Source organism: Cajanus cajan, chromosome 5 (assembly GCF_000230855.2).
Source record: "Cajanus cajan strain Asha chromosome 5, NIPB_CcT2T_4, whole genome shotgun sequence".
NCBI classification, from domain to species: Eukaryota; Viridiplantae; Streptophyta; class Magnoliopsida; order Fabales; family Fabaceae; genus Cajanus; species Cajanus cajan.
This window is the reverse complement of record NC_138521.1, coordinates 64058573-64084533: the sequence shown is the minus strand read 5'-3', so window position 1 is coordinate 64084533 and position 25961 is coordinate 64058573. Positions and strand designations below refer to the sequence as shown.

The 25961-nt window shown below is 27.3% G+C and overlaps 2 protein-coding genes across 2 annotated transcripts; both read right to left on the bottom strand.

Annotated features, from left to right (window-relative positions):
* Positions 1-3456: 3456 nt before the first annotated feature.
* On the bottom strand, positions 3457-6109 carry LOC109810200 (bHLH transcription factor RHL1). Its single transcript, XM_020373612.3, has 4 exons — positions 5625-6109; positions 5198-5263; positions 4074-4142; positions 3457-3813 (listed from the first exon to the last, which is right to left on the bottom strand). The coding sequence occupies exons 1-4, from the start codon at positions 6006-6008 to the stop codon at positions 3586-3588; spliced, it is 747 nt and encodes a 248-aa protein (XP_020229201.2). The 5' UTR covers positions 6009-6109; the 3' UTR covers positions 3457-3585.
* A 5245-nt stretch (positions 6110-11354) lies between these two features.
* Positions 11355-15297, bottom strand: ALDH11A3 (aldehyde dehydrogenase 11A3). The gene is made up of 9 exons (XM_020346554.3): positions 14954-15297; positions 14266-14459; positions 14038-14166; positions 13636-13755; positions 13281-13417; positions 13011-13166; positions 12134-12512; positions 11915-12031; positions 11355-11696 (listed from the first exon to the last, which is right to left on the bottom strand). The coding sequence occupies exons 1-9, from the start codon at positions 15099-15101 to the stop codon at positions 11583-11585; spliced, it is 1494 nt and encodes a 497-aa protein (XP_020202143.1). The 5' UTR covers positions 15102-15297; the 3' UTR covers positions 11355-11582.
* Positions 15298-25961: the final 10664 nt, after the last annotated feature.

Here is a 25961-nt window from a genome sequence, read left to right as displayed (position 1 = left end):
TTTCACACAAACTCACATGCAAACGGTTCAAAATGCCACATTTTAATCAAGGAGCTCGAAAGTTCCAGCTTTATACGCATGCAACAACAGATCAAAGAAATCCCAAATTTTTACTCCAAACCATAAAACCCCAAAACCCCAATTTTTCCAGCAACCCAGCCAAAATACTAACTTCCCTTACCTCGGTGAAGAAATCCGAGCTTCCGGGGAGAGACGATTGAGGAACGGAGAAGAGAGAAAAGTTGGAGAAGAAGAGGAACTTGAATGAAGAAAGGAGGAAATCTTCAGCTAGCCCTTGCCTAAGCTTGATCAGCACCTTCAGTTGCCAAGTATCACCACAAGCAAGAGGAAGAAAAGGAGAAGTGAGAGCCTTGAGAGGGGAAGAGAGAATTTTTCTAGTGAGAGTTGGGAGGGGAAGTGTGTATATACCAGCCACGGGTCTCACATTAATCTTGTGTTTTCTCAAAACAATTTAAATATCTTGTTAATTTTTATATAGAAATATTTTACACTTTTTATAAAAATAAAGCTTCTTTTCTTGTAGTAATTAAATCCATAACAATATATTATATATATCTAGATTCAACAATCATCGCAGTTTGATTTCGCATCTGCTCTCCATATTTCTTGGGAGAATTACAATTCACAATATGAGCCTCAATTTACTTTTCTTTATTATTTTGACAGATCGATCTTCTTTTCGCTTTATTGTGCTTAGATCGATGGATAAATGTAAAATGGAATTTAACGAAATATAACAAATATTATAAAAATGCCATATATTAACATTATAACAATATAATGTTGTTTACCAAAAAAAAAAAATAACAATATAATGTTGACTATCTTTTCTTGATGTAGAATTGATATATATATATATATATATATATATATATATATATATATATATAATCACAAAATTAAATATTATTTTAATATATAATTACTATAGACTCATAATGTAGTATTTGATAAATAATATATTAATAGAAATAATTTTAATACTTTATATTTTTATTCATTAATAAATATCAATTTTGTATAGAGATGATAAAATGGATCAATTTATTCTATCTTCAACTTATCCTTTGTAGATTAAAATAAAGTACGTCAAAGTGGATTGACAAATCGAAAATCTCAATTCATCCTATTAAAAAGAGTCAAAATCAATGGTTTATTGGTGCTTATTTTTCCTCTCTTATAGCTTGTAGGTAGTGAAATTATATTAAGTTTCATTATTTAAAATAAAATTAAAATAAATGAAAGGTAGTAGATTCTATTTTTATTTCATTTCATTTTTATTATAATTTAGAAGATATGAAGCATTTTTTTTTCTACTTTTCATCATAAAAATATCGTATTACTAATTAACAAGTTTATTTATTTTTTATTCCTACCAATATATTCAACCATAATTTTTATGTTTCCTTATATTCCAATTGTTGGAAGGATAAAAACAATATGCGTTATTAATATTATTATTATTCTTCAAAGCACGGGGAATTAAGGCCATGATCACCGTCATATGCTAAAATATAAATAAACATCGGCTGATATAGACCTTCATTTGTAATTTGTAGCATTACCAACCTACACTTAGCTGATTAGTCCTCCAATATAATCAAGTGCAGATTATGATGAAATTATGAAGTGATAAGATCTGGCACTAAGTTATAATCACCATTACGCAACTAAGCAGGTTTGTAAAATACTGCAATCCAATTGACAAACAACACAATTTCAGTGAGGTGTTATTGACTTGAGTTGCTTAAAGCGTGTTTTAAAGTTGACACGAGAATTTCAAATTTAAATTCAAAGAATCATCTAATAATTTTGGGCGGTTGAAGGTGATTAGTAGATTGCTCAAAAGGAGACAAAACAGAAGGAGGTAGGTTTTTTAGGGTTAGGTTCTCTAATTTCTATTATCGAAATATATAATTATCATATACCAGTACTTTAACTTGTGCACATTATGTTTATTATATAGAATATAATTAAAATTAATATACATAAATATTTTAAATATATAAATTATATTTAAAATTTATGATAAATAATTTGTATTGTAACAGAAAATTAATTTTTAATTAATTATTATTTATTTTTTAATATTATTATTTAATTTATAAATAATTATAGTAAATAAAAATCAAATTAGATGGAAAGTTAAAAAAAATCTCTATAAATATTTTTATTGAAAAAAAACTCCTAAAAATACAATTGTATAAGATAAATAATAATATTTAATATATAGAAGTTGATTAATACAATGTTTTATTTATGAAAAAAAATTACAATTGACAATGTAAAATAGCATTTTTTTTTTTACAATAAATGCATGTTTTCAACTTGCATTTGATATCTTAGTATAGATTCACAAGGTCACTTTTCTCTCACCACTTTAAGTACATCATCAACAATAAAGGTTGAATATGTTATTATTAATTTTAGGATTTACAAACACAATGAAATTTTAAATATATTATTATTAAATTTAAAATTTCACCAAAATTTTTCAAAAATTAAATTCAGTAGTAAGAGCTCAAGATACAAGTAATTTCACTTGATATTTTTTAGGTTAAAAGATAAGATCAAAGACTTTGTACTAATAAAAAATTGACTTTATTTAAAGAAAAAAATACCATTATTTCATACATCGATCACAAAAGTCATTGTTTCATGTTGTTATCACAAGTAATTTACATTTTTATTTCAGTAAAATTTAATCTCAGACTTACGTAGAGTTTTTTAAAAAAAAAAATTAAATTAAAACCGTGATATGATATGAAATGAAATATTGAACTTTATTCTTAAATGGGATAGGAGAGAGTTATATATATATATATATATATATATATATATATATATATATATATAAAGATATCTTTTCACTTATTTAATGGATTTAACAACAAAAAAAAGGTATGACAATCGGTTAATAATTGATATAAACCTAAGACGTGGCCACGTTTTGATTCACTTTCTTCCCAACAACCCAAACACCAAAATCGAAAGCCTAAAATGCGAAGCAAGTAAGCTTTCGATTATGTAAAAAAAAAAAAAAAAATATATATATATATATATAAACAAAAAAATCCATCTTCCATCACATAACGTTGAAACATAACAAAGTATCAATTAAAGCTGACAGTCCTTTTGGAAAGAAGTTCGTTTGAGCCGGAATTATTCTCTGCTCATTAAATTAAAATTTCGTTGACTCGAATAAAACGATCAAATAATGCCTACAAAAGTAGTTGTAGGTAGACGGGAGAAAAGTAAAAAATATATTAGTACATTATAATATTTGTTTTAATTTGGACGAAAGAAAAGAAATAAAAATAATAATAGAAAAATGTTTAATTTTATGGAATGAAATTTGTTTTTAATTAAGATAAATTTTAAATTGTGTATTAATTTAACGAACAAGTGAAGTTGATAGAGAAGATGAGATAGGTATTAGTGAAATTAAGTGGGTGAATGTGAATATTTATAACAAGAGTCAAGAACATGGCTAAAGTATAGTGTATTTTTGGTGTGTTTATGCAAAAGAAAAGAGCGTAGAAGGGAAAAGCAAGGGAGGGTTGATCAGGAATTGGGTCCGGGAGAGGTGGGCGGAGCATGAGCGTTGATGAAGGTGCGAGACGTGGCATTGGAGATGGCGGTGGCAAGAGAAATGGGCATGAGGCAGAGGCCTTTCCCCTGAAGGTACTGCATGGCGGAGCCCATGTCCTCCTCCATCAGCTTCGCCACCTGTTGCTCCGTCATGGCCAGGCTGTCGTTTGAGGACGCTTCATTCCCCTTCACCTTCCCTCCCTGCATGTCACATCTCACATGTCAGTACAGACACAAAATAAGGAATCTCAGAAAGTGGGCACGCGTGCTGCTTTTGCATTCTCCTTTTCTGCTCAGAGTCAGTGCTCATCCATTCATTCATTCACGGATAATAAGCCAAAGGCTAAGGCAACACAAAATACTACACTACACTACTCACTTCATCCCCTTCTACTATGCAAATCCTCACATCTTCCTCATTTTCATTTTTATGCAATTCAACTGCAAAAATAAATTACTACCTCTGACGACATTTCGCCCACCACGGGAGCCACAGCCGCAGCACCCCCCAATCTGCTCATGCTTAAAACCTGCAATCCAATTCTCATATATCATTCATTAATTCTACTAATCAATACTCCACTCATCAATTCCTTCACCGCTTTCAAATAACTATCGTTAATCATTTTCTATATACCAACACTAAAATAGTATTAAATCGTGTAATATTATAAAACACTCAAATTATAGTTATTTTAAACTTAAATATATTTTTAATTTCTAAAACTATGACATATTTTGGAACAACCAAGCGATATACTTTATTTTTTTAACCTTTACATTGAATAATAAAATGTATTTTTAGTCTTATACCAAATATATTTTTTGGGACAAAATAAATAATACTAATATTTCTTTATAAACATAAAAATAATATAAAGATTTGAAACATATTTAATTTTTAAATAAAGTAGATTTAAAGCAATGGTAAAACTAATTTAAATTCATTAGAGCTTGTTATATTTTCTAATTTTAAATTTCATCTCTCAATTTGAGGATAAATTATTATTATTTTAATTATATTTAAAACATAGAATTGAAGTTTGTTTTGTAGTTTTTCAAAAGAAGATAACGATAATTATTTAAAATTTTTAAAATCATTTTTATTTTATTTATGTAATTATGAAGAAATCAATCGAAACTAAATTTTTTTAAAAGAAAAAGTTAGCCAGGATGAACAGCACCCGTACAGTAGCTCACTAAACATCCAGCTAACTTAATATTCTAAAGTTGTTTCGATATTTCTCACTAAAAACATTAATTTAGTTATGTTATCTTTTTTACTTTATCAACCTTTTGCTTCATTGAATAGAAATATCAAGAGACAAAGATAAAGAGAAAGATTGTTATAATTTTTGAATAGCAAAAGTTTTGAAATATGCCAAATTCGTTAAAATAACAATTAAATAGGTATAAGTTAATATAAGTATGTATGACAAAACATAAAAAATTAAAATAAGATTGAAAAAGTAATTAATGAAAAAAAAATACATATTATGACATGAAACTAACATGATAATAGCATTTTAGTTACCCATAACATGAAGAGAAAAAAAAAAATAGTAGAAAGAGAGAGGAATCTGACCTTAACTTGGAGCTGTAGGAACTTGACATAATCGATGATCTCATCCAGCATAGAGGCCTTGTCAGTCTGTGAATCCACATATATATATATATATATATATATATATATATATATATATATATATTTTAACAAGGGAAGTTGTATTTGTAAAAGGAGAGAAAGATAAATAAGGATTGATCCATAATATTACATATTTTGTATGGCGCAAAGCACTATATATTATATAATATATTGTTGTCTAAAGTATAATAAACTAAAGTGTCCCCCTCATTCTTGGTACAGATAGATAACTACAATTATAGAAAACCCACTTGTTCTAAGGACCCAACGATAGTGCTTTCCAGCTTCAATTTCAGGTACATATATATAATTTATTATTATTATTATTATTAAAAAAATTAATTGAAGTGTAGTTGAATTGGTTTACCTTGTTGGCATTGGGAACGAGTTCTTGCAGGGCCTTCATTCTCTCTGCGATTCTCTCCCTCCGTAATCTTTCGGCGATGCTGTGTGGGTCGGTGGCTTGTCCTCTCCTGGCCCTGACCTTGTGTTTGGGCGGAGCGGAAGGTCCGAAAGTGTGAGTGTGAGGGTTGGGAGGTTGGGGAGAGGCATTAATATTGTAGAGAGTTTGGTGAAAGGAGAGGGGCATGAGAGCGGAGGCGGAGTGGTCGTGGGGGTCCCAGAAGGAGGAAGGAGGGAGGTTTGAGAGCATTTGCTTGAGGAAATCGTCGTTGGAAGTTTGGTCCAACTGGATCTGCGGTGGAGGGCCTTGCATTTGCATTTGCATTTGCATTTGCATTTGCATTTGCATTTGTGTGCTGCATGAGATGAAGGTCAGAGTAACTAAATGAATGGATATATATGCTATTGCTGTATCATATATCTTCTCTCTCTCCGCGCTTCTCTTCTTTCTTTGCATTTCTTATTATATAGAGTAATATATATTTTTCTTTTCTTGGTCCGCAAGACGCCAAAAAACCCTCCCATCTTCCCCACGATCTTCTCACACCTGGATTGCCCACGCCACGTGTCGCCTGTCAGTTCCACTTCCCACTCAACCTTCTTTTTTTTTTTTAAATAACCAACATTTTTTTTCATTTTCTCCAAACAAACAACTATTCAGTTATACTACTATCTCCCTCGCTCTATAATTCTTTTTTTATTCGAGAAGGAAGAATATAGAGATCAGCATTTAGAAAAATATGTTATTTTTTCAATAAATTAGTAAAATCAAAGGATGTTAACTATTTTTTTATTTATTTAGTACTTAGTGTGTCATCGGTAAATGTCTCATTAATTAATACAACTTATTGATAAATAAAATAACTAAATTCTTTTTTCAAAAACATTCTTATTTTGGACGAACGAAATATATGCTAGATAAAATTCTAAAAAAGTTACTTTTTTTTTTCATTAATAAAGAGTTTTTTTTGTTGAATATGGAAAAAAATTTCATTCCACAATTTAATAGACATCAAATAGGTAAGCATTTTCTCTCAACTTAAATTTTTTGTATTTACAATAATCAAAATACAAATCTTAGTTAAATATTACTTCAAATACATGTTAAAGATTATTAAATGAAAATATGAATGTAATTTTTATAAAATGTAATTTGTCATGTATTTTAATGGAAAGAGAGAAAATAATAATAATAAATATACATTAAAAATGTATTTTCTTATATTTACTAAGAGAAAAATTAAAGAAAAAAAAAGTTGACTTGCACATAAAAATTTATTTATTCATTTTTATTTTTTTCACTTTCTCTTTAATTCAATTTTTTAATTCTTTGTCTATTTTCTTCTTTCTATCCAAATAGTCAAATACAATAATATTTTATAAAAATCATTAATTAAGGTTTCAAAATAAGACAACTTGCAGTGATAAGGTTTTCTAAATGGTTTGGGAGGGGGAGATAAGGAGAGTGAGTTTGAATTCTCCTGATAAGGAGAGTGAGTTTGAATTCTCCTGCTAACAATACAACTAACAATTAACATTTGTTGATAAATAAAAAATAAAAAAGAATAACACAACTTAACTTTTCATTTTTTAATAAAAAAAGCGAGTCATCCCAATTTTACACATGTTTTTTGTAAGCAAAAAAAAAAAAACACAACTCAAGTCAAAACATATTAGTGAGTAAGTTCACAATTTGACACATTTAACTAAAAAATAAGATAAAATAATAAAAAATACAAGAAAATGTAATATATATATATATATATATAGTATGGTTCAAACGACATCGGTATAACTTTTACTAAGTGTTACACTGCTCAATAACTTTATATTAAATATGAATTTTGAAAATTCAAGCGTTAGATTAAAAGTTCATATCTCTTAGATCATATATATCAAATTTTATATTAATCTAAGATGATTTAATACTTCATTCTCATAAAACAAAATTGATGTAATATATACATTTCAAAATATACTAAAATATGAATACTTTGATTACTTTCAAGTTGTTGTTCAATTTTAACAAAATTTGACATATATGATCTAAAAGATATGAACTTTCAATTTAACGGTTGAATTTTCAAAATTCACATTTAATATAAAGTTATTAAGCGGTGTAATATTTAGTAAAAGTTATACCAGTGTCATTTAAACCCTCCTCATATATATATATATATATATATATATATGAGAAAAGTCCATCAATATACTAATTTACAATAACAAACTCATAGAATAAGAAAATAAAATAAAAACAGGAAGAAAAATTATATAAAAAAAAGAAAAAAATCAATAAATCAAAATTAAAAAACATGTTGACGTGGTTTACTTAAATTGATCCATCGTAACCCATATGTCAAATTAGTCTGATTAGATCAACTTATAGAAAAAACGAGGCAAGATTTCTATAACTTGTAAAAGCTTATAGTTGAATATCCAATGATTTTTTTTAAGAAAACTAAATTAAAAAATATATTTTTTAAAGTAAATATATTTTCTAACATTAATCAAATTGATATTCTAAAAAATTAATTAAACCGATAGATTTATAATATAATTATTTTTTATTTATTTTTTTAATTTACTTACGAATTTCAAATGCATTATATTGTATAAAAATGACACTCTATATTGTAATATAATTTTTCTTGATTTCTATTAAGTATTTGAAAAAGAGAATGAAAAAATATATATATATTGTAACATAAAAACGTCTTTAAAATAATTAAAATAATACATATATATTAATTAATCAAATAAAAATAAAATAAAAATAAAAATAAAAATATATAAATTAATTATTTGGTTTAAGTTAGACCTAGAAAAAAAAACTGAACTAATTTCATTTGTTTGATATGAATTGTCAAATTCATCATATTAATCTGATTTGATTAACACCCTTAATTTCATACGAGGAAAGATTAAGTTTTTGAATAAGAAAGGGGTAGAGGATATGCAATTTCATTAAAAAATTTAAAAGAGATCGGTGGTCCATGACTTTGTATGAAGTCCTATCTTATCTTAATAAAAAAAGATTAAAAAAAAGTATTTTTTTTTATAAATATAAACTTGTTTAAACCATTATATTATTCCAAGTGGAGACGTGATTCCTTGTCTAAGGTAAAGCCATTTCACCTTACAATCGAGTGTTTTGAATTTAATTCGGCCCATTTACTTCATGTGGGCCTTTAAACTTGTACTATATTCTTTGGTGCGCGAACTCAGATACTTTATTGGATTTGTTTCATTCGATCTGGAACATATTCAATTCTAAATTACTTGATTCAACTGTATGTATGAAAAAGAAAGGGTAATATGCATTGAATTCTACATTCACATCACAAACCATTTGCAAGGTTTATTTACTCGTTCTATTTTATTTACATTTTATATACATAACAGTTATATTTAGTCCAAAGTAATCATATGCAAATTAGATAAGTGTGTATAGTTAGTTACAAATCAAACTCAAAATCATTAGTTAAGTTAATAATTTTGTGCCGGATGATTAACGTGTGTTCATCAATTATTTACTTTATATATCAACACATTCATAATTATTTACACATGACATCATATATTAAGGAGCTTGAGCACAAAATGTACCCAAGAATTTATTTATTTTTTAACATTTAAGGAGTTGTTGATTAACACTTTATAAAGTACAAACACTTACGTCTAACAAATAGATATATAAGAATCTAATCTATTGATTCAAATCATACAAGTTTTCCATCATGGAACTTTTTTATTTTTTTATTTTCATTCCCAGAAGGCATATTACGCTTTATGGCTTTGAACATAATATAAACTGAAAGTACCAATGATCATAAGGTGATGTCAATAAAATTCAAATTCCTTCATATACATAAATTAACTTCTGGTTAATATAACTTAAACCCACACGATGAGAAAATTAAATAACTGTATCAACCATAGCATGAGAAGAAGAATAACACCTCATTGATTATACATTTATATATTCTTAGTTCTTTGGGAATTGAAGAGTGTAAAAGATGCTGGGTATACTTAACTTATGTCACTAAACGCTGGGACAATGATTGAACCCATCTTGAATAATGGAATGAAAGCTAAATGGGTGCACACCTTATTATTATTCTTAAGCGAGACAAGAGAAAGGTTGAAAACATATAGAATGTTGTGCATAGAAGAATTCGGGGGATGAAATTTTGCTAAGACTAGACATGATATAAAAGCTTTACTAAAAAGTTGGCTTTGTAAGAGCAAAAGATGTAGGCATAAGTACTTGTCCTGTAGCAATCCCATCCTCAATCCCCTTCAGGTGATGAGACTCTCTTTAGTCTTTACACCTCAATCTCCACTTACTAACCTAAATTTATTATGTTAAGGAAAATCCCTAAACTAATGGGGAAACTCTTTTCATACTTATTTTGTCTTTAATCGTTCAAAGGCTACTTCTTTCTAATTCTAATTAATAGTAGTCACGGGGACCTCTTTGATTTGTTCCATATAAGCTATACCTGTATTATAGTTTATGAGGTTATTATCCTAATAAAGTAGGCTAACGTACCCTTGGAATTTTGCTTCATTTCAAAATTACAATGTTAATAAAGTTTAAGACTTTATTAGTCGACCAAATATTATATTACAAAATTAGAGTAGAAAATATGAAACATTCATTTAGTGAGAACACCTGTGACTTGTATTTTCTTTCCTACAATAAAACGTATACTTAGTTTTTAGTCTTTTTCATTTCCACTACTAAACAACAACACTGCAAAACAAGTGTTACACGTTCAATAATTATTGTGAAATAAAATTATATTAAATTCGTATTTTTAATCACACTTTATTTTCCCCTATATTCAATTATTTATATGTGTGTATTAAATAATTGTTAATATTATTTTAATTAAATTAACTTATTTCAAATAATGATTGATTGTTTCATCAAATAATTGAAATAAAAAACTATATTTACAAACAACAAATATAATTTGTGTTGATAAGTTCTTTTTTTCAATTAAAAGTAATATATGTATAGCAAATTTTTTATTGTGTGTAAAAAAGAGGTGTCAAATGAACCACTAAGGTGGGTCTAGTAAAGAAAATTGATAATAATATATGTGGAGTTTTAGATTTAAATATTATTAATGTCATTATTGTAATTTTGATAAATAAAAAGAAAATGAAATGTCAAAGTGTGTCATACAAGATTTTTTTTTTATTCTATATTAAAATTTAAGTTCAAACCTAACCATAATAAAACTTCTTTTGTAGCTTTCGTCTTTATAAATAATCTCTATATCGTAATTAGTAATGACATGATATATATTTAAATATATAATATCAACAATTAATTTAATATAGCATTGTGATGTAGAAATAAGTTGTTCTAAGTGGTATTAAATTATGATTTTTAAAGTAAAGTTTTAAATTTAAGTTTTATAAATTAAAAAAAATGTGATAAAAAAGGAGACTCGCTAACATAGTCAATCCAGTATCTTCTTAAACCATTCATACATTTATTTATACAGTTTGTTCTTTTTTTTTTCTCCAATTTATAAACTTGGTTCTGATTATTGTTTTCATTTTTCAGAATGGAATGAATTCGGGCTTTTTCTCTTTTTCTTTTAACATTTATTTACATTTGTTAAAGTTATTATTGGGCAACCAAGAAGAACGTGAATTATATTCCTGAACGACAAGGTACAAGATAAAATTTAAATTCACATCATTCTAAACATGAGTACGACAAGTAGTCACATGGAGTAGCTATGTGACTGACTGACTATCAAACTCGTTATTCATCTCTATGATTCCCAGCTCCAAAAGAGAACACAATGCTAAACTGATAAGGTTTGTTCATTCACTATGATTTATGGAATTGACTATAAATTGATTTTGCCCCATACATATGTATAAAACTACAACACTACTAGCCCATAGTATAGGAAGGGCTGGGTAAGTTGATCACAGTAGTTTTGACCTTGGTCATCATGTTTATGCTGTTGGTAATCCCTTGAGATCCAATGCCACTGTCCTTTATACCCTGTCAGCAAACCATTTGTTAATACCTTTGTCATATAGAAAACAATGCTTTTGATTTTTTTTCTAAGTTTTGGAAATAGCACTAGTGAAAAACAAGTTAAAAATGCATTTGAGAGTTTTTTTTTGTTTTTTTTTTATTTTATGAAAACTCTTTATTTTCGGTAGAAAAACACTCAAAAACTTGTATTCAAACTGATTCATAATTTGGTTGGTTTTCACCTGAAAGGGAAAATGATCTGGCCCACGAGCTGGGGCTGAATTTATCTGAACTGTTCCCGTTTCCATTGCATCGCTGACCAGTATTGCTTTGTTGACATCTTTTGTGAAGACACATCCCTACACAAGTTCAATGTGTTGATACAAATTACGTCTGTTATAAGAATGCATTGCATACTTTTTAAGTAATGTTTAAGTTTGAGGGCTATAACTTTATTTTACCTGAAGTCCAAAGTTGCTTGCATTACAATGATGGATTCCTTCTTCAACTGAATTGATCCTAATTACTGGCAAAACTGGTCCAAATGGCTCTTCCCATGCAATTCTCATGTCTGGCCTAACATTGTCCAGTAGCAAAGGCCAAATGAGATTGCCTTCTCTTCTGTATTCCTGGCAGAATGTAGCTCCTTTCTCCTTAGCATCCAGGACAAGGCCTTCAATGAAATTGGCGGATGATTCTGACACAACCGGTGTGATGTCACAGTTATCCTCTGGTGCCCCGACACTTAGTTTTGCCACCTTAGCCTTCACTTTCTCAACCAAGGCATCAGCAGCGGATTCCATTACCAAGACAACCTTAACAGCAGTGCACCGCTGACCACTTTTGTTGAAAAAAAAAAGGAATAATTCAAGTGCCCCTTGTATAAAGAAATTTTTTTAATAGTAGAGCATATGATTAATTAGTTAGTTGCAGATGGTTAGCCAAATAAGCTCAGCTCTACAAATAGGAGCATGTGTAATTCATTAGATCATCAATCTATCTTTGACCTTCTGAGACTTATTCTTTCTACTTGGCCTATGCCTTTTATCTATATCCCCTCATCCACTGATAATTTTACATATAGTCATACCATCAAAAAAGAAACACATGAAGCTATTTATATAATTTCTAACCAAGAAAAATTCATCTTGTATGGTACAGTAAAATACTCTGGTATTAGCAGCAATATCTCACAAACTCTTTTTATTTCACAGAAATATGGAAAGCAAGGATGCATCATGCATGCAAAATGTGGAGAAAGATATTTATCTTAATATTGGCTGGCAGGTAGTTCTATCAAATCAATGCATAGAAGTACTAATTCAGATAAGCCATTACCTGTATGAAAAACCTCCTTTTATAATGTTTGCAGCAACCAAATCCAGGTCAGCATCCTCAAGTACAATGCAGGCATCTTTTCCTCCCAACTCCATCTGCAATGGAATCATGCCTGCCTTCTTTGAAATTGAAATTCCAGTATCTCCACCAGTGAAGCTGACAAACAGCATAGTCACAAGTCAGTATAGGAAAAATTACTTACACATGGAAAATTGAGGATATTTAGTATCACGCTGTCACAGCATCATCTAAAAGGGAATAAATTGTCACCTTATACAGTTCACTCCTGGATGCATTGTAAGAAAGTCACCGATTTCTGAGCCTTTGCCAGTGACACAGTTGATTAGGCCTTTGGGAAAACCAGCCAAGTGAAAGCAGTGAACCATGTGCAGAGCAGAAACGGCTCCCTAAAATGAATCATAAACAAGTATTTAGAAGGAGTAATAAGAAAAGAAGCGAAGAAATTATAGGACATAAAGATCCTGAAATGGAATAATTGTATCAGTTTCCTTAACTACAACACAAGTATGCTAGCACTTTTATGAGATGAGGTAGTTGTTACTGTGAGAGTGTGGATCTAACGTGTAGTGCCTTTGAAAAATTTCACAGTGAAGGATATAATTACCTGAGTTGGAGGCTTGAGCACAATGGAGTTTCCAGCAATCAGCGCAGGAGCAATTTTGGAGACAGCAAGATTGACAGGATAGTTAAAAGGTGGAATGGCTAAAATCACTCCTAGTGGAATCTGAAAATCAAATGGAACTTTCTTAGATCACACCATCAAAAGCTAAAAAACATTACAGCACTTGCCCTCTCACTCCACCATGATCATTAAATATGCTACTGCTAGTCATTAGAAGTTACTAAGATAATGGAATGTGATGCAAAGATTACACTACTTTATGGACTCCAGTTTTTGATAATATGTCTGTTTGTAATTGTGACTTAATAAAATATTTTATTATAAATGAACTTTAACTTGTGAAGTAAGTCAAGTAACACTTAGTAGAGAAGTGCTGAAGTAGACCTTGGATGTGAGGCAATATTTCGTCCTTTCATTTCCGGGAAAGCTATCCGATACCAAGAACTTTCCCTCTCCCAAAATCCTTACCCCTTCTTCAGCACAGTAAGAAACCAGATCCCCAGATCTTACAACCTTCAAGGAAAAACAATAAAACCAGTTATCTTCATGATTCAAAGTAATGGTCCCAAACAATAATTTAGCTTGTTTAACAGAACCTGACACAACACACACCTCTGTGACAGCATCTTTGGCTGGCTTTGCTATTTCTTTCACCAGGCACTCAGCAATTGGAGCTTTGTGCTCTTTAAGGATAGCAGCTGCCTTATGAAGAAGTTCAGCTCGCTTCCATAGTGGGGTCTTTGCCCATGATTTTTGTGCAGACTTTGCTAAGTCAATGACCTTATTAACCTCCTCTTGTGAACAAGCTGCATGAACATCATTTTTAGAGCTTATCAGACATACTTAATATACCTGTTTGGATAAACCTTTTTCAAAAACACTTTTAATAGAGAAAAATAGAAAGAAAAATAAAATAACTTTCTTTATGAGCTAAAATTTAGCAAATTTGTAACTAATTTGTTGAAATTCTCTTCTAGTAACTTTGCCAAAATCTTATTTTTAACTTTTATATAAGCTAGTTTTAGCTTATGAAAAAACTTATCTCATTTTTACGTCCTAATTTCTTGAGTTGAAAGTAGATAAGTTTATCCAAACTAGTCTTTAAACACAAGGAGAGTCTTGTTTCATGCACAAGTTTGGTTACACGAAACAAAAAATAGCATGTTGATATCTATCTATCTATATAACTATTTTTCTCTAACATCCACATGAAATAAAGGGCTTAAAATCCAAGAGAAAGGGAAATTAATGAAGATGTGGTAACATGTGATATGACATGTTTTAACGGTTAATTAATTACCTTGAACTTTGTATTGAGTCTTTCTGGTAGTGGGGTTGATGATGGAAACAGTTTTCCCGGAAGAAGATTTCTTCCATTCTCCATCAACATAATACTTGTAAACCTCTCCATCCAAAATCTCTGCAAAGAGTCCAGTGCCAGGAGCCATGTTAGAAGAGTTATGCAAAAGTGGGAGCCAAAAGGAGTTTATATAACGGTGAGAGGAAGAATTGAAGGTTAGGAGGAGTGTCTGGTGTAGTGTGGTTGGTTTGGTTTAGTTTTTTGGGTGATGGTTTGGTGTTGTGTGACAACATGCGTCGTTTATGTAAGGAGAAGAAGGTAAGCCACGCATCGTTTTGTCCTCTCATGTGAGACCTTGTTAGGTGGTTCTGAGATTGCCAAGTGAGCATTTATTATCTTAATCACCTTGTACTGTCTATCTTGAAAAACTAGTCATAATTACGATCTCATCATGCCGTGCCACGTAGTCAAGGAACAGTAAAAATCAAATTAAGTTATCCTCCTTTTTTCTTGGAGGAAGAGAGAGACATATAACAGTTGTGTTGTGGGGAAGGTAGTAAGAATGTGTTACTGTCTCAGACAATAATATTCATAGAAAGGAATCGAATATTCCACGGGTATTTGCTTCCTCTAAAACGTTAACATGTAGAGTAGTGTATTTACAGTTGATTAATTATACGGAATACTTTAATTTAAATTCATGATAGAGACACTTTTACTGTCATAGAGGAGGTAAATTCCTTCCATCTAATTTAATCTGTGAAGGAAAAAAGTTTATTCATGTCATTTGCTCTCTTACATCAGAATTAGTAATTCTCTCAGCGTTATTTCTTTAACAATAAAAAATCTACAAAATAATAATAAAAAGCATTATTAGGATAAATGTTAATGAAAGTTGGTCAATTTATTTTACTATTTCTTAACTAACTGCATTAATATTGAGTTATTGATCAATGCTACTGGAGTGTTTGGTTATTTTGCATCAAGACTAGCCAATGTAATTACCAGTCTCCTATAGCATTAACCAGTTTTGGGATCAATGGACCAATTTTCATTGACATTCATTCTAAGAATAAGTTATATTTACTTTGTTGATTTGTCTTTTTTTTTTTTTACTATTAAATGCAATGCAGGATCATAATTTTTTTGCTAGAGAAATAAAGCTGCTGTAGAAAATTTGAATTGTCTTACATCATCAAACCTATAAAATGTCAAATTATTTGAAAGATAAACAGGAGAAATGGATATAAAATTTATTTTAAAATGTTTCTGAAATGCACCATTCAATGAGAAAAGTGAATCTTATTTGTTAGATAAGATATCAACCTATTAATGTATATTTTTCTCTTTAATATAGTTATAAGAAAGTGTTTTAAATTGTTTACAATAAATATATTAAAAAAATAGAATAATGAAAACTGATATGCAAACATCAGGAATCAAAAATCAAAAGTTTAAATGACGCAAAATCCAGTGAGCACAAAAAGTCATGAGAAGTGTCTGAAATAATTCGTGTCCCTCTCCACATTTTTAATTCCACGTGTGAAAAGCATGATCAATCATTTAATAATATATTGTCTGGTAACAACTGGAAAAAGAAAAAAGAAAAAAAAAAAACCTGAATATGTTATTTGTGCAAGAAAAAAGCACGTGTGGTTGATATTTGAGTTTATCTTTCGTTTACTTTACGTGGTGCTAATTAAACGGTGAGCTAATGAAGCTACTAGTTTGTTAAAATGACACAAAATTTCGCAATCCATTAAACAAATAACTAATTATGATAAAAGATAGTTATATGTTAGTCAATTTAGATTAATAATATTATAGACTTAAATTTATTTTAAAATTATCTTTCAAATTAAATTATTTAAATATTCTCTATACTTAAATATAAGAAGAGGAAAAAAATCTCATATACTTAAATATTAATAAATTTTAATTACTTTTTTATATTTAATTTTGTCATATCTAAAATACCCATCATTTAATTCATATTTAATTTTCAATAACCCTTTCATTATTAATATTAAGTTATAATCAAGGGTAAAATAAGGGGGAAAATATTTTTAATTAAAACTAATAAAATTAAATGATGCTAGCTAACTTTCTTAATTAATTGCACAAATTAACTAATTTTATTTATTTGAGTTGAAGGGGAATAATAATTATATTTATACAGTACACATATTTCAAAAGTTGGTGTATCATCATGTTAATAAATAATAATAAATATATTCATTTGCATACGAATTAAGTAAATATGTCTCATTAATAAATTTCATGTAAATAAAGGATATACAAAATAAATTAACAAGTAATACATCATAAAATAAGTTTATACTATCTATTATAATTAGGGAGAAAATATTTAATCATTTTTTATATTGAGGATGTGAGATACTTTTTTTTTTGTTTCGCATTGAACATAGTTTTAATATTTAAAAAATATTTTAAAATTAATGATGTTCTCATTTTCTAATATAATATTAAAAAAATTAATATACTTTTCATAAATTATTTAACTCCTATAATTCAAAGTAATACATTAATTAAGACGATGAATTATTTTAATAAATATATTATAAAATCATTTATCATTATTCATAATTTATGTGTAGAAGCTTTAAACTTGGGGATTGTAAAATGTAAGGAGTAGTATATTAGAATTATAATAAGAAATGGTGATCAATCCATTTCGGATTAGTAGCAATAGATAAGAGTGTAAGATGTACAAGGTTAGTGCAAAATTGAAAGAAGAAAGAAAATCAGTACCTCGAGACATTTGTCTTTGGTTTCCGGTCGAATGATACACTGAATTCATAAAAAGAAAACATATTATGAAAATTAAAATATCATTATCACAATTAAAGAAAGTTGAGGATGTCTACGCTAAAAAATTCTTAAATACTCAAGATATTAATGCACCTAATATACTAGATCCCAGGGGGAAGAAAAGTTAACGTGCAGCTGAAGGTGGTGCCTAATTTACCATTAGAAATGAGTTCTTGTATTCAACCATAAAAACATGAATTCTGAAATACGCAATGTGTTTAGATATACGTTAATACATTTGATTTTGAGTTAATGTGAATTTATACAATTAATTTATTCACATTTACATAATTAATTTTAAATAAATATGAGTTAAAAGTAACGTGATTTTTATTTAGACGATAATATATATATACATATATATTAAATATTATTTAAAAATTTGTTATCAAAATTGATTTTGAATATATAATTATAAATTCTTGTTATGTACTGGGGGTTACCATACACATACACATGTTTCCGTACATATTGTCTACTTTGGGTTCAACTCTTACGGTTTTGCTTTGGACATCACCTAAAAGGCTTCTCTACCAATGGAAACAATTGTGTGTATATAAACTCATGTACATCCTCTTATTTGAACGACGTGAGACTTTGTTTGCATCATAACATAAATTTGAGTAAATAAAATTCTAAAAATAATTTTGTTTGATGAAAAAGTTATGTGAATGTGTACATCTTGAAATCAATTTTACTAATAGTCAAATATGTTACAAATATGATTTTGGTAATTTTGAATGCAAATATACTCATTATCTCACTTTTTCTCATTCTAGCTCTCATTCAAACCAATTGTGAAGTTAAAACACTACATAATCTAAGAGTTTATTTAGGTAAAAAGGAAATAAGCTTTTTTAAGTTAATTTGTAGAAGAAAAACAAATAGTTTCTCTAAAATATTATTTTTAACTTCTACGTAGTTATAATTTGTGAAGAAATTTATTTTCATTTTTTTCTTATTTTATTTTTTCTTAGAAATACTTCTAGAAAATTTAACTATATGTTTAGTAACATCTTTTAGTTATGATTTTCCGCATCTAAACTAAATTAACCTATTGTAGCTTTTGCATTTTGGATGTGACTTTATTATTAGATTATGTATTGAACGTGTTTCCAAAACACGAAAAGATAGTTAGTAAACTTAGTAGATTTTTCTTACAACTTTATATTATTAGTTTTGGTTATAATTATAAAATTGAAATTGGATTTTTTTTTATATCATAATAGTAAGCAACAACCATTAATTTTAAAGTTATTGAAGGTTAATTTTTTATATATCCTTTATTTATTGTTAACTCTATTTTTTATATATTTATTTATAATTAACATTAAAAATAATTATTATTTAAAATAAATGATACATTTAGAATAAAATTTAAATTTATAATATAATTAATTGAAAGTAATCATATTAATTTTTTTTTTTTAATGTTGATAATTTTTTGTACGTTATTTATAATTAGGATAGGAGCTACTATATTTATTCTCTTAAGTGACTAATATGAAACTATCTCAACTAAATTGCTACCATTCTCATTGGGTCTAATGCAATGACCTACAAAACAAAAGTTTTGGAGGGTTTTGTCCAAATATGATAGATTGGGGTGTCATATATGGTTCTCATAAGCCGCCAAAAGAGGGGAAGCAAATAACTTGGATCCAAACTTTGGCTAAATCAACAACTATTAGCTCGTTAATGCCAATTTGTTTTATATTTGAATCTTGAAAATATAAAATTTCACATTATGAAATGAGTTAAAATAAATTTGAATCTTGATTTCGAAAAGTTAAACTTGGTGTTCTGAACACTGCATTCATAATGGAAAACAATGTCGAAAGCAGTAAAATTGATAATTGTGAATGGTGAATAGAGAATAAAGCAAATCCAAAAGGCAAAAGACACCTTTAGCTGTAGAACATTGAGTGTCCAATGTGCATCGCATGCAGATGATGTGTTGTGCTGGAACAAATGATAAAGATAAAGGCCTGACAAGTTTGTCTCTCTTCTTTGTTGGCACCTTATTCAGTGCTAAACCTTTGCCACTTTTGAAGCTGATGCATGATGTCCATGAAGACATCATGTTAAATGGAAAACTGGAAAAATGCTTGAATGAAGCTAGTTATTAACTGATGTTCAAGGGTTAAAATAGAATAGAGTGAGCTAAAATCTAGGAGATAAACTAGGACATTGACTATCTAAGGGTAAGGAAATTTTCTTAAGATTATTTACACATATGAGCTAAATCAGGGGACCAAAATTGGAACTTTCTAATTACATAACAAGAAAAGTAACACTCCAAGTAAGCATGGGAATACTCACAACATCCAACTGCCAACTAACAACGTAATTAAGTGACGGAAACGATCTTGTCCAAAAACGATCATGTCCCAAAACCTGTGAATCTTTTCTTCAACAAAATCACAATAATTAAATTTTCAACGCACTTTGTTCATTCATGAAAATTAATTAAACTTGATACATGAAAATTATATATATATATATATAGAGAATATCAAGTGAGAGAGAATTTATTATGAAAGATGAGAGGGTTAAAATATAATCATGAGATTAATCAAGTGAGAGAAAATTTAGAATTTAATTAAGTGAGAGGAAATTAATCTAAGAGTTATATTTTAATCCTCTCATCTCTCATAATAAATTTCTTCTCACTTGATATGCTATATATATATATATACGCGTTATTGGTACAAATTATAAATAGCAATTAAATTTTCTTTTTGTTTTAATTATAACAAACAATCATTAATTTTTAAGGTCATTTAAGAATAATTTTCTTTTATATTTGTTGTTAATTCTATTTTCAAATACATTTATTCAGAACGAACATTAAATATAATAATTATTTATTTAATGATATATTTGAAATAAAAAACGAATTTATGGTAGAATTAATGAAAAATAATTAACTTAATTACTTTTTTTCCTTTGTTGCTTATAATTCAAGGTCGGATGTAGTGTTTATCAATTTTATCCATGATTAATTTTCATCAAAGAATTTTATTGATCACTTTTATCCATTTAGTCTAACAATTTTTTTTAGCACGCAAACAATTTTATGATAATTTAATTACTCTATTTAAATGTACACTTTGTCAACAATAGGAGCTGGTGCACCTGCATTTTAAACACCTATTTACAGTTACAACTAATTAGCTTCCTAGGGTCTACTCCCTTTTATGTGTTATAAGAAAAAAAATATTTTTTATTTTTAAATATAAACAAACTTCAATTATTTATATTTTATTTAAAAATACTCTTCTTAAAATATTTCTTCATTAATGCATAACTTTTCGATTGTACTATTTTTTTCATCATTTATAACAAGAATAATTTTAAAAGAATATTATGAAATTAGTAATATTTAATGTAGATAACTAATTTTTATAATATTAATTTTTTTTCTTCTTATAATACATAGGGAGTATTTAGGTAAATTCTCCACAAATACAAGACCAAATATGAAAAATAAAATAAAATAAATTTCTCTATATGATAAAATAAGCTTATGTATTAGTTAATTAATAAAAAAAATTCCTATTAACTTGTCTAAAATCTTATTTTTAACTTTTACATAAATTAATTTTACCTTATAAAAAAAATTATTTCAATTTTTCTTCCTGAAAGGACTTTTGAGTTTTTTAAAATTATATGGCAATTGTAACAATCCATGTCCTATTTTGTTCAAGAAAGGTAATTTCTATTTCCACGGCATGGTTGAAAAGATATTTTGGTTATAACATGTTTCTGGGTCCTCTAGTCTTGTAACTTAAGCTTTATAGGTAGAGATAAGGTGAGCACTGAGAGAAACAATGAGAGTGAGAGAAAGGAAAAGCCGAACTGAGATGGATTGGCTTGTGCTATATTGTGCTAATATACCAACAAATTATGCTTCAATTGAAGCCAAGTGATAGATATGAAATTTTGAATTATTTGCAATGATATTATGTTATTAGACATGGCAAGGTGTGATTTAATTCAAGACCACACAGAATCTGACAAGAAAGGAAGGGGTTGGTGGGGTGGTAGATAGTTGATGGATATAAGTGCAACCTCTTCTCAGAAGTAGCAAGAGCCACTAGTTTTATCGCTGAATGCGTGGTTCATGGCGAATCTAACTCCATTGCTAGGTGAGGACCATTTTCACACATATTATTGCTTTGTAGACATTTGAGATGAGCTTATATGATTCTTCCAAAAAAGAGTATATGGACCACATTCACATTCACATTGCTTTATTTCAAAATAAAATTGCATGACCCACCACTATGACCAGTTTGGTACGTCTGTTGGACTTATTAAACCAAGCTGGGCTAGCTCAACTTTTGGGTCGTCAAATTCTGATCAAATATAGCATTCAAAGGAGGTGTTGGAAATTATTATAGAAGATTCCAGAAAAATACCAATACACCCTTTTACACAGCTCACTATGTTTCATTAAAATTCATGTATATGATATCCCAACCCTTTACGTCATTATTAGATGTTGGGCTTTTTTTTCTTCAATATAAAGCACCGTGAATTGAACCAGTTTTTAGAATAAAATTTCTAATTGAAATGCATGTGCGTCGAACAAGTGTTAGAAGCCCAAGTGGAAACAGGCCCAAGCGTTTCAAAATTATGATTTTAACGACAACAAATTCAAAAAATAAATAAAATGCACAAATATTAATATAATACTTAATGTTATTAAAGTAATATTTTTAAATATACGAATAAACAAATTTTCTTTAAATAATATTGTTTTCTGTATTTATAGAATATAATATCTCATTTATAAAAGTTAAAAAGAAAGTGACGATTAACTAATATACTTCTTAAGTACTATATATAATTAAATTTAGAAATATTAAAAATTAAAAAAATAATGTATTTATTAAATTCAGCAAATATTATGTTTTTATTATATATATATATATAACATTACTTTTCATATCATTCTGTATACATTAAAAAAATATATCATTAAAGTAAAATATTCTAAGTCACAAAATTAAATATTGTTTTTTATATTATTAATAAAATATGTTATAAATATACAAATAAACATATTTTTAGTTATTTTATTTATTAATTATGTAATAAATTTTATAAAAATGAAAAATAAAGAGATTTCATTCTTATATAGTTTATTTTGATAAATTATTGATTATATATTATATTTAATTAACTTTTATAATACTACACGTAAACTCAATAACCTCACAATCTATATTTTTTTATAAAAATAAAAAATAAAAAAAAGAAGATACAAGTGTTTTTTTTTCTCACCATTATAACATAATATAAATAAGAATAAATTACATTTTTAATTTTCTATAATAATCAATCTAAATATTGATTCTTCGATTTTTAATTATACAATTTTAACCTCTAAATTTATAATATTTACAATTTTATCTCTTGTGAATGTTTATGTTAGTCACTATAATTAAAACATTATTATGACTTGATATCAAATAAATGACATAATAATTAATATTTAATAATATTTAATATACATAATATTTTTATTAATTTTTATTTCATTCTATCACTTTTATAAAATAAAAATCAAACTAAAGATTAAATTTATCTTAAATATTATTTAATATTTGTTATGTGCATAAAAAAGATTTAAATTGTCATATCATCTAATTAATGTCAAATTATAGTTAACATTAGAACTTTAATGGTCAATATACAAACATTAACAATTGGTGAAGGTATCATTATTTATCGAATATTGGATTAAAAGTATAATTTAACTTATAAATATTGTGAAGGCTCAAATTACTCTAAGGGCCAGCTATCACACCCTTTGAGGTGCCTCAAATGTAGCGAGGAGATTAGTCACTGCTGTCGGCGGTGGATACTCCAGGAACGAACCTAAAAAAATTACTCTAAGGGGGGTGTATTGGTTTAGGATTTCGTAGGATTTTAAAAGACTTTTTTTGAGAAAAATTCTATTGGTATTCAATCAGAATTTTATGTCACTTAAAAACAACCCAGTGATATTCAATCTGGATTTTAAGGATTTTTTTAAGAGTCCATTAAAATCCATTGGTATTCATTTGAGATTTTTTACAACTTAAAAATAATCCATTGCTATTCAAAAATATAAGGATTTTAAAGGATTGTTGTGTAAGAGGGATTTTGAAGGACTTTTTAGTGTTATCTATAAATACAAAATTCATAAAACAATCTCATCCAAACCCATCAGATTTTGAAGGATTGTTTGAAGTGATTTTTCAAGTGCTTCAAGAATTTTCAAGTGAGTTTTTCATCTCTTTTTTTTTCTATGCTTCTCTCTTCTCCATTTTTTCTCTACTAATAATATTGCACTATTGTTCATTGTTCATATATAATATTGTAGTACTGTTCTCAATCCATTCCCCTATTTTGTGAAACTCCGATATGTAAATGATAGTGTCATTGACTTGCTCTATTTTTTTGTTCGTTCTCTTTAATTGACTTGTTCTATTTTAGTTGAATTTGTTCTTTTATATAACACAAAAAAATACTAGAAATTTCGACTTTTAAGTGATAATTTTTTTATAACACACGTCAAGAAAATGAAAAGGTGAAAGATGAAATTGATATCATAATCTCTACAATATATATATATATATATAAGATGAATTTGAGATAGGATTTTTTTTGTGAGTAGAATGAGATGAAAATGGATCTTAGTTGGGGAAGAACCCTCTCAGGATAAAAAATGTGATCTCTCTCCTTCCTTGTTACTCTTATGTTATTTTATTTTATTTTTACTATGATTTTTTTATTATTTTTATATTGTGAAATTAGGATTTTTTATATTTAAAAAAAATTAACATAAGATATTGTAGTATCTAATTTTTTAGGGTTTAAGGTTTATGCCTTCATTAGCTTATTTAAAAAAAAAGAAATTATTGTTAAAATATTTGTTATAATAATTTACATTTATAAATATCGTTAAAAAATTATCTTATAATATATAACTAAAATAATATATATATATATATATATATATATATATATATATATATATTCTCTATATCTAAATACTCCCGTTTATATAAAATTTTATATATCTAAATATTTTCTCAGTATCGAATATACTAATTTTTTATATAAAAAATTATTTTATATTTCTATATTTCCATTTTTACATGTTTTTTATAATGACTGAGGTATTTTTTTATATAAAAAATTATCTTAATTATTTTTTTTACTAAGAATTTTTTTATTATTTTTATATTGTGAAATTATAATTTTTTATATTTAAAAAAATTAACATAAGATATTGTGGAGCCATGGATATGTGGGTGAATGCTATTTAATATGATAGGTTATTATGGAGAATTATTATTATTATTATTATTATTTATCTGGACATTATTTTTTTTTTAATTTTTTGTCTTTGACTCTTTTTAAATTTGAATGTATGAATATTTTTTTGAAATCTTATCAAATGTCAAAAATCCACGAAAATTCTACAAAATTCACAAAATTCCACAGAATCCATTAAAATCCTTATTTAAAAGTCTTGCAAAATCTATTAAAATCCTGATTTTAAGTCTTGCAGAATCCTGCAAAATCTTAAAAATCATGAAAATCCTGCAAAGTCTTTTAAAATCCGCAAGATTTTTTTTAACTAAAAAAGTCCTTTAAAATCCTAATCTAATACACCCCCCTAAGTAACTTTAAAGGAGTTATTCTCTATATTTACCCTTTATTTTCTTCTTTATATATCACTTTAGGGTTCATTTAGTGGTTAGAATATAATAAAAAATGCTATAAAAATAAGTTAAGATAAAAGTATGATATGCTAAGAGATAGATAAACTTTAATTATATATCCTAATTCGACTCACCCTTAAAATAAGATATATATACTACACCAACTTAACACAATAATTATAATATTTTATTGGCATCATAAACAATGAATTATTTAAGATTACAATAATTATATCACCTCATTTTATCACATTTTAAATACCAAACTAATCTTAAAAGATTAAATTGTAATTTTTGCATGTAATTTTTTATTTTTTATTTTGATTTTTTATTTTAATCAGGTAATTTTGATTCCAAATTTTAAAAAATCGTAATTTCGATCTAACTATAAAACATTTTTTTAATTACACAATAAGATTTTTTTTGGTACATGTCAATTTTACAAAACATGC